Source organism: Colletotrichum chrysophilum (assembly GCF_026319265.1).
Source record: "Colletotrichum chrysophilum strain AFK26 chromosome Unknown scaffold_5, whole genome shotgun sequence".
Lineage (NCBI taxonomy): Eukaryota > Fungi > Ascomycota > Sordariomycetes > Glomerellales > Glomerellaceae > Colletotrichum > Colletotrichum chrysophilum.
The window spans coordinates 215,884-224,919 of NW_026517292.1; the positions used below are offsets into that span (position 1 = coordinate 215,884).

Here is a 9,036-nt window from a genome sequence, read left to right on the forward strand (position 1 = left end):
GCCGGCATTCGACCCATGGATCGTGTGTTTGCTTGTCGTCTTATTTTCACCCTGGTCCTCCTGCATACTCTTCAGCCGCTTTGGCGATTGGTTGGGGGAAAAAAAAGGGGTGAGAGGGGTGTGTGGTGCGGCGTGTGAGCAACCCAGATCGAGACACGAAAGCTTTCAAAAGGAGACGTCCAGGAAAGAGTAGACGTTGCATTGCTCGACCGGGGCTCGAAACGAAATTTGGAATTCCGATCACTCGGTATGAACGGATGGAGAACCACCCTGGATGATTTCTTGCGTGATTGCCACCAGGGATCTTGGTAGCCCTCCTTGGGGTTCCTGCGAACGTCCCCCGAACGGCAAGGTTGCTGACCGGAGTCCATTCCGGGAAATACACACCTTTCCCCCCCTGATGCATCGGGACACAGAATAGGAGAAAGAGAGCAAGGCGGGCAAGTGGTAACCAGGGGATCAGTGTGTGATTCCGATGTTTGCTTCGATCGGTGAACGATGGGTCTCCGCATCCCTGGGTTAATTAAGTCTCTATTCGTAACGCTTCACTTACACCAGGAAAAGGGACGTCACTTTAATCCCTGCATCGCGCCGTTTCCTTTCTCGTCGGACCATGTCGTCACATGCAGCCGGAACCACTGTCGAAGAGACCAAGGGCGCCGCCGAGTCCTTGGGACCTGCTTAATCTCCGATCAGCACCAGAATTGTGCTGCCAGGCGAGATTATGTCTGCGCTGTACCGCTGGCCGAGTCACACAGTCGTCTCCGAGGCCACGTGTGGTAATTGCATGAGTGTGTAGGGTGAGGTGAGGCTCGCAGAGTGTTAGCTGTAGCAGATCCAGAGTTGCACGGAGCGCCTCATTTGGGACGAATGGTTCCTTCCAAGTTCCCACACCTTGCCTGGCCGGGCGCTGACGTTATTTTGGAAGGAAGCCTGCCTCATCAGGGTTCTTCGGGAAGGAGGGATGCATAGCGGCAGGGGGTGGGTGTGAGAGTAGAATCAAACTGACGAACCGGTTCCTGCTTGCTTGCCAGGTTTCTACGGCGAGTACGTACACGACTTTGGGGTCACGAAGGAAGACGGAGTAGGCCAATTGCTTATTTCCATCTATTAGAAAGATTCTTGGACGGCTGCCTCCGTCCCGTTCCGAGATGGCGGATCTGGGCGCCGGTCCCGGATCCGCGGAGGCGGCCGCCGACTCCGAACCTTGTGTACCTCATCTGCCGTCTTGCATCTAGTTACACATTTTCGCTCCACTCTGCTACACTTTGACTGGCTCAGGCGTTTCCGAGGTTCAGCGGGCTCTTGGGGTCAAACTTGTCGGTGGTGATGAGTTCGGGGTACTTGATGCCGCCCTGCTTGATGGCGCTGTCCATCGTCTCCATGATGACGAGACTCTCCGAAAGCGGCAGCGTTGAGCTCTCGAGTTTGCCGTCGCGCAAGCAGCGCGCGCACTCGTCGGCCTCCCAGAACATACCGTGGCCCCAGTTGTTGCGGCCCGGGTCCGTGGGGATGGGGCAGTCGACGGCCTCGACCGTGCCGTCCTTCTTGATGAACTTGTACGACAGCGGCCTGAAGGCGGGGTGGGCGACCTGGATTTCACCCTCGGAGCCCTGGACGCGGATGGCGGGTGCAGACTTGCCAGCGCCATCAGGGTCGGTTGCCACGCGCATCGAGGTCGTCGCGATACCGGTCATCTGGTGCTTGGGGAAGTTGAGGATCATGCTGGTGGACTCGTCGGCGCCGGTGACGGGGTACTTCTGCACGGCCGCGAGAACCTGGGGGGACTCCTTCTCACCCTCCTGCAGGTGGTACAGGGTCTGGAAGATCCACGTCAAAGAGTAGATGCCCAGATCCAGCAGAGCGCCGCCAGCCAGCTCTGGGTTGACCATGCGATGGGAGTCAGGGAAAGACAGCTTGTTGGGGTCCTCGGTGTTGTTGTTGAAGGACAGGTCGGCGGTGGCGCGGCAGACCTTGCCGATGGCGCCGGTAGCGATGAGCTCGCGGATCTTGATGCTGAGGGGGAAGTAACGGGTCCAGACGGCCTCCATGAAGAAGAGCTTCTTGGCGCGAGCGGTCTCGACGAGGCGGCGGGTTTGGTCGGCGGTGACGGTCAGGGCCTTCTCGCAGAGCACATTCTTGCCGGCATCGAGGGCCAGCATGGCGTTCTGGAAGTGGTGGCTGTGCGGAGTCGCGACGTAGATGATGTCGACGTTGGGGTCCGCGACAAGTTCGGCGTACGAGCCGTAGGTGGCAGCGTCCGAGGGGCCGTCAATCTTCTTGATGAAGTCGCGGGCCTTTTGGGCGTCGCGGGAGGAGGAGACGGCGACGATCTTGTGGGCGACATCGGTCACATCGCGGGCGGCAGGGTTGGTCAAGAGATCCTTGCAGAAGGCTGGAGTGATCAGTCGTCAATGGCCAATGTTTGTTTGCCTGTGGTAAAGGAGGGCTTACTCTCGGCGATCCAGCCGGTGGCCATGATGCCCCATTTGACAGTGTGCGGCGCCATTGTGAAGTCGATACGGGTGCTGACAGTGCTTGCGAGCTGAATCAGACTGAGGGTACAACTAGAATCGAAGGAAGTCGAGTAGCACTCTATATAGAGAGAGGAAACGACAGTTGACTGAGGAACACGGGACGGTAAAAAGGTGCGAATCGGCGAGGGTGTCTTTTCCTTTTTCAATTGCACGTCGATACGCGCCCCTCCACACCACCAGGCGCAGTAGTCCTCGGAGGGAGCTGCTGCGGGGTACGAGAGCGGGAAAACATGGGTACCTTCTTGAACACGAAACTACCTGCCTCTGGAAATATCTAGGTACTAGAACATGGCAGCAAGCGACGATGCTCAAGTCCAGCGGGCGGAGTTTCCGCCAGTCCCGCCCAAGCACCGGCTAAATTGCTCGGCGGGTGATGCTTAGAAATTGGACCTGTGCAAACCCCGAGTCTCGAAACATCATGGATGACGCCCTAGATACGCGCCTTGGGTGACGAGGATTCCCACTATGAGACGTTAGAAATGTACAGGTTCAACTCCTAGACTTTCCCCTTTGGGCCAGCTAGGGGTTTACTGAGCGAGAGCTCTCAGAGAGCTTGGGGGTTTCGCACGGGGGAAAGTCGGGACTTACCCCGCGGCGGGGTCTTCCATCTCTTATCGGCCACTGATAAGACGTCATAAACGAGCTCCGGCGGGGTATTAATCCCGCGCGTTGGCGGGAATGGGCGTGCCGAAACTAACACCGCGGAGTGTCGGCCGTTTGCATGAGGCTATTCCTGCGATATCGAACTTCTAGAAGCCCGGCTGCTACATATCTCAACGACAGTCTTGCATTTTTTGGAAGGCAAGGGTTTCATGCCTTGCGAACCGACCGTGACCCACGCCGCTTGAGCCCCATTGCTTGATTGCATCTCCTCAAGCAAGCCAACCACTCACCAAGGTGTAACAACACGGCGTAATCTCCCTTTCCCCAGTCAATTTGCCAAGCAACAGCTGTCGTTCTTCACCGCCTGACTCACCGGCGTTATTGACTACCATGGCATCAAACACCGTCGCTCCGATTCCCCGCTTAATCTACGGCACGGCCTGGAAGAAGGCCCAGACGGCCCCTCTCGTGGTCTCCGCCCTCTCGGCCGGCTTCCGCGGCCTCGACACGGCGGCGTCCCACCACTACTACGAAGAGGGCGTCGGCGCCGGCCTGCGCACCTGGCTTACCCAGAACCCAAAGACCATCCCCCGTTCATCCCTCTACCTCCAGACCAAGTTCTCTCCGGCCCCGTCCGAGCTTCCCATCCCGGACCAGGTCCACGAGCAAGTCGCCACCTCATTCAAGCGCCTGTCTGTTTCCAGGTCTCTTTTCAAGGAGACGGTAGCCGAGTCGGCAGACGCAGCCAAAGAGCCCGCCACGGCGGAGGACGAATTCTACCTAGACTGCGTGCTGCTACACTCGCCATTCCGAGAACATGAGGACACCCTCCTCGCCTGGCGTGCCCTGGAGTCCTACGTGCCCCATCGCATCCGCACCATCGGCATATCCAACGTCGACCTGGAAGAGCTGCAGGCCCTCTGCAAAGATGCCGCCGTCAAGCCCGTCGTCGTCCAGAATCGCCTGAACCCAAAGGAGGCCTACAACACCCCCGTGCGCGTCTTTTGCCGCGAGCGCGGTATCAATTTTCAGTCTTTCTGGACCTTGACGGCGAATCCAGGTATTGTCAAGAGTGAACTGGTGGGGGGGATTGCTGCAGCGGTGGGGGTGAGCAACGAGGTCGCCATGTACGGACTCGTGCTAGGCTTAGGAGGCGTAAGTGTTCTGGACGGCACAACGAACGAATCTCGGATGAAGGGTGACTTGGAGGGCGTGGAGAAGGTGACGGCTTGGGCTGCCGGCGAGGGATCAGCACTTTGGGAGCAAAGCTTGGAAGCCTTCAAGCTTATTCTTAGAGAGACCAAGTGAATGAAGAAGAATGGCAGAGAGAATCATACGCAAAGACTATCCGGTAATAGTGTATTCATAGGGAGAGCAAGGTACCTCTCCCGCATTCATGACGAAACGCCCAAGAATGCATTCTGCCACGGGGTATTTCGTAATTCGCAGAAACGCGCCAGAGCTGCCAGCCAGCCCTCATGCAAAATACATCCTCCTTCCTCGACGTCATCCCGGCGTCCCACTATGAAGTTGGCGCCCTCGTAAAGTATACTCGCAGTGGTATCTTGAAACTTGAAAGAAAGCTTTAATCAATGACGGCCAGATTATCCCTCGACTTTTCCCTTCTATCCTGCCGGGTCGCCATTATAACAAACGTGGCTCATCAATTGTCATTAATCGTCGTCGTTGTATTCTCGACTGTCGACCAGAATCACAACCGTCAAAGTTGCTGCATACGCCTCTCGAATGGCGCAAGCCATACTGTTCAAAGGTCAGCTTTCCCTCGTTCAAACAAAGAATATGGGACGGCAAGTAGAACTAACCAAGTCTTGCGAAGATCAGCAACGATGGCGCTGAGGCCCCAGTGGGAACACCAAGCTCTGGCCAATACCTCGTTATCCCTTACCCCGAATGCTTCCACAACCAAGACTTGCTCCTCATCAATCTGTTCCTGGCTTGAAGCTGTATGAGGGCCCGGATTAGAACTGGTCCGGGAGCTGCGCGCACTTTGAGACTGTCCGTATAACCCACCCCAGTCTTTGATGCTCATGATGTCGTCCGCCCGTACAGTTTGGTAGACGTAGTCGAAAAACAATGGGTGCGGCCCGTCTGAACAAGGCCATGCCGAAATGAAGGACACGTCGTAGGTAAGACGCATTGGCCACGAAACCCCATCAACAGCGAATTGGATCGTGGCATCATACACCTTCGGCGCAGGCGGTGGTTCCTGGAATCGGTCTGGGATAGCTTTGAAGCTGAGGAGCTCAATGCGCACCGTGTCGACAATGTCGTCGGCATCCGGCCCCACAAGTTTGTACTCCTTGACGGGGAACACCTCAGCCGGAGGGCCAAGAGGGTCGGATCGCTCGCTCATGGACTGGACATCTTCAGGCGTCATTCGTTGACGGGGTCGGCGCGACCGCACTCTCGCGATCTGAGAACGGCCGAGGTCTGCCGTTGGTCGAGCGGGCCCAACCCAGCCAGCCAAAGACCTGCAAGTGGGAGCAAGGACCTTGCCAACAATGGATGAAGCAGTCCAGTACGTGTAACTGTTCCTGTACTGAAATCCACAGTGAGGATGGAGATGTGTGAGGAGGGCAAGCGAATCGGTAGCCTTGTCAGGATCGATGTCGATCAGGGTATTCATAATCAGAAACGGGAATGTTGGCTGGTCGAAGGTTAGCTCAAGCGCGATGACGTGGGAAATGGGAGACTTACACCTGGCAGCACAAGCCCGCTGAAGAAGGCCAATGCATCAGAGCTGATGATGTCGAGACTCGCCTCGATGTCCCGCTGCTTCATGCTGTCCAGGGTTTGGCCAAGGTTTGGCCACTTCATCATCTGAGCGAATCGTCGAAGCATCTTGATCTGCCGCTTCTTCAATCTGAAGCGGAGGCTTACTGCGACATCGTGAGCGTATGCCGTCAAAGTGCTGCGCTCATTGACTTACTCTGATCGACCGTCTTCCCATAGCTCTCGACCCTAACGTGCTCCCGCCAACGTCTCGCAAGTGCGAGATTCCATTGAATGGTAGGTGGAAGTTGCAGTACCAACTTGTCTTTTGCCGAGTCAGCATGAAGACTCGAGTTGATGCGGAGGTCAAGCTCCATGCTGAGCAGGAGTTGCTGGCAGAACTTGAGGTACTGAGCCTGGCTGGAGTGACTTGGGTCGAAGATAAACCGCGTGACGACTTGGTTTTTGGGGTTTGTAAAGTCAATCCAATCCGGCCGTGTTAAAACCATGATCAGATCAGTAATCTGCTTGTCAAGCGTCTTGTGCGGACTCAGCAGCTTGTCGGGATCGCGAAGAAAGCGGCGGTATAGACTTCTGTACATGAATTCTTCGTCGTCATCCTCAAGGCCGGACTCGAGCTCTTTCAGACGCCTGAATATGTGGCCCAAGTCGACCTCCCGAGGCGTCACCCCGGAATCTCTCAAGGCAATCCTCGGTGGCAGTATGCTCGACATGGCAGCCCATTGGTTAAGGGTAATGGTGCCAGGGCGTTGACCGTGAAAGAAGGCATAACTGGGTTGTTCCAATGTCTCCCAAGGGTAATCGGCGAGACCAGGACCCTGCATACGGAGAGTCATGAGTTGGGTCATGGAGTCGTGTAAGTTGACCACATCGGATTCCTCGGTTGGGTCTCCGTTGGAAGACGTCGTAAAGAGAGCGTAGTAATGATCTGAAGCGTGAGGAACAGGGCGCTTGTGTCCCTTGTGAGCAGGCACACCTCGCGATACGAGGGCGACAGCATCACCGAGAGTGAGCTCTTCATTACTTGACATGCCGGACGGTGGCCATTCAGTCAGTGGTCCCTGTTCAAAAATATTGCCGTTTGGATGGGCGCGGCCTTTGCCCTTGGCTCGCGCCGGATCAGGTCTCTTTGGCCTGCGACGAGAGCTGGGCTGCGGTGGATGGCCGTTTGGAGACTCGACAGTTCTAGTGCCGCCGGACATGTCGGGTAACGACCGACGCCTCCGTGGAATGACATCTCCATCACTCGCCCTGCGCGATTCGGGGTTATCCTGTGATAAAGTCAGCCCAACAAACGCGGGAGTGAAGCGCGCGATGAACGCGACGGTTGCGAGCGCACCAGTGCTCCCTTCCTCGCGAGGCTCCTGTTCCTGAAGATGCTACCCCAGAAACTTTTCTTCTCGGGTCGGCTTTCTCGGTCCCTCCCCTCCTTGACGTCGGCCATGTCTCATTGATGAATTAGGATTGAGGAACCCGATAAGGGGGCCTAGGTAAAGATTACGATGCGAAAGAAGAACAAAATTTGGGAATGCGATGAGGTCCGGGCGAGGGCGAGCGTAAATGAATTCGTCAGTCGCGTGGCTGCGCAACAAGTGTGTCACGGGGAATGCGCCTGTCGCAGACAGAGCAAGCCGCCCGGCATCAGCTCGTGTCTGACAGAAATGGATGTCGGGACGGTCGATAAGGATATGGGGGCTCAAGGCAGCGATTGACGCATTTTTTGGGATTCCGAGGCGGTGGTTGTTTATTAGTGACGGCGAGGATGGATCAATCAAGCCCAGCCGTTGTCGTCGGAGGGATGAGAAACGGGTGTCTGTGTGTGAACGTCCGTGAGTTGTCCGAAAATCAGAGATGCATCTCAAAGTCGAGAATGACAAGGGAAGGTCAGGTAGAGTTGGGGTAAGGGCCGTGGGACGGGCTGGAGTAATCGTAGCCGTAACCGTAACCGTTGACTGCTGCAGAACAGAAATGCAGTGGCCCGTACGCAACAGAGTGCTCAGTAAGGTCGTAAGGTTGAGTTGAGAAATATGAACCAGTGATGGCGCTCACCTCAATCCAAGGTGGTCGTTCACGTGTCGCAACGGCATGAGATGAAGGAGTGAGCTCGGGCGGCGGGTCTCTTGGGCGGGTGTTTGGGTTTGGGCGAATGCGGGACGTGGACAGGCGTCGTTGAGGTAGTTGTGGTAGTGGTGGTGGTGATGATAGTGGTGGGTGGACAGGTAAGGCAGGCACGGCACGGTATTCGTACGGAAGAGGAAGGGACTGAACGGGGCCAGTTTAGAACCCGAATGCTGCACCGCCCATTGAACGTTTCCAGGCTCTTATTAGTGCACCTAGGTTCTTGGTGCAATGGCACTTAGTCTGTCCTGCCCGTCCTGTCAAATTTTCTCAGCAGGGCTGCAGTAGCAGTAGCAGTCGCAATCGCCAGGTGCAGTTGCGGTTCCACGTCGCGTTGCTGCTGCAGCAGGTCTCGCTGTTCCTCGTTTTTTTGTCGTCGGTCCCTTGCTTCATAGTTCGTTCTACGCCTTCCATCGCCGCCAACACGGCCTGCCTTCCTTGTCTTTGCCCGGTGCTGGTGGGCTGGCCAGACCGGCAGGTGCCACTAATGCTGTGGGTGCTGCCTGCCTCACTTTCATTCAAGCAGGGCGGTGCCTTCCGCGGTTGGTTTCCCACATCGAATCGCCTCAGCTAAGGAAAGGTGGCTTGAACAGCTGCAGTTATCCTTTTACAGCAGCATTCAGCACCAAGTATGGCGAGGGGGATCAGCATCGGGTGGCTGTGGCCAAAAGCATGCTGCTGCGCCTGCAGGCGGAAGGCCCGTTGTGATAGGACGCGGCGCCGCAACGACCGAAACCAAAAGAATGGGAGAGCCTGCATCTTCGGCCGTCCAGGAAGGAATACCCCAGTCTCCCTTACCGGCATGCAAGAAATCCAAACCTGCCACGTCGTATGTCATCCCGCGCTCTCCACGTTCTCTGACTCGCATACCACCAACTTGAGGGCCTGGCTTCTACCCGAGCTTCTTCGTCTCTCATTTTTTGGCCTTCATTTCTTATTTCTGCCCCATGGCCTGGATGACATGACACCCGGCTCACTCACGATGTTGGGACCCTAACCCTGGCTTTGGCCAACGTTACCGCCA

At 56.5% G+C, this 9,036-nt stretch overlaps 3 protein-coding genes across 3 annotated transcripts; 1 reads left to right on the plus strand and 2 right to left on the minus strand.

Moving 5' to 3' along the window:
• Positions 1 to 1,277: 1,277 nt before the first annotated feature.
• On the minus strand, positions 1,278 to 2,509 carry XYD1 (D-xylose 1-dehydrogenase (NADP(+)); the record flags this gene model as incomplete). Its single annotated transcript, XM_053174125.1, has 2 exons — positions 1,278 to 2,395; positions 2,455 to 2,509. 2 exons carry the CDS (start codon positions 2,507 to 2,509, stop codon positions 1,278 to 1,280), a joined length of 1,173 nt encoding a protein of 390 aa, XP_053041835.1.
• A 1,021-nt stretch (positions 2,510 to 3,530) lies between these two features.
• COL26b_001168 (uncharacterized protein) lies at positions 3,531 to 4,448 on the plus strand (the record flags this gene model as incomplete). Its single annotated transcript, XM_053174126.1, has 1 exon — positions 3,531 to 4,448. The coding sequence occupies one exon, from the start codon at positions 3,531 to 3,533 to the stop codon at positions 4,446 to 4,448; it is 918 nt and encodes a 305-aa protein (XP_053041836.1).
• A 365-nt stretch (positions 4,449 to 4,813) lies between these two features.
• COL26b_001169 (uncharacterized protein) lies at positions 4,814 to 7,096 on the minus strand (the record flags this gene model as incomplete). The annotated part of the gene is made up of 4 exons (XM_053174127.1): positions 4,814 to 4,901; positions 4,964 to 5,808; positions 5,859 to 6,040; positions 6,091 to 7,096. The coding sequence occupies 4 exons, from the start codon at positions 7,094 to 7,096 to the stop codon at positions 4,814 to 4,816; spliced, it is 2,121 nt and encodes a 706-aa protein (XP_053041837.1).
• Between the last annotated feature and the right edge of the window lie 1,940 nt (positions 7,097 to 9,036).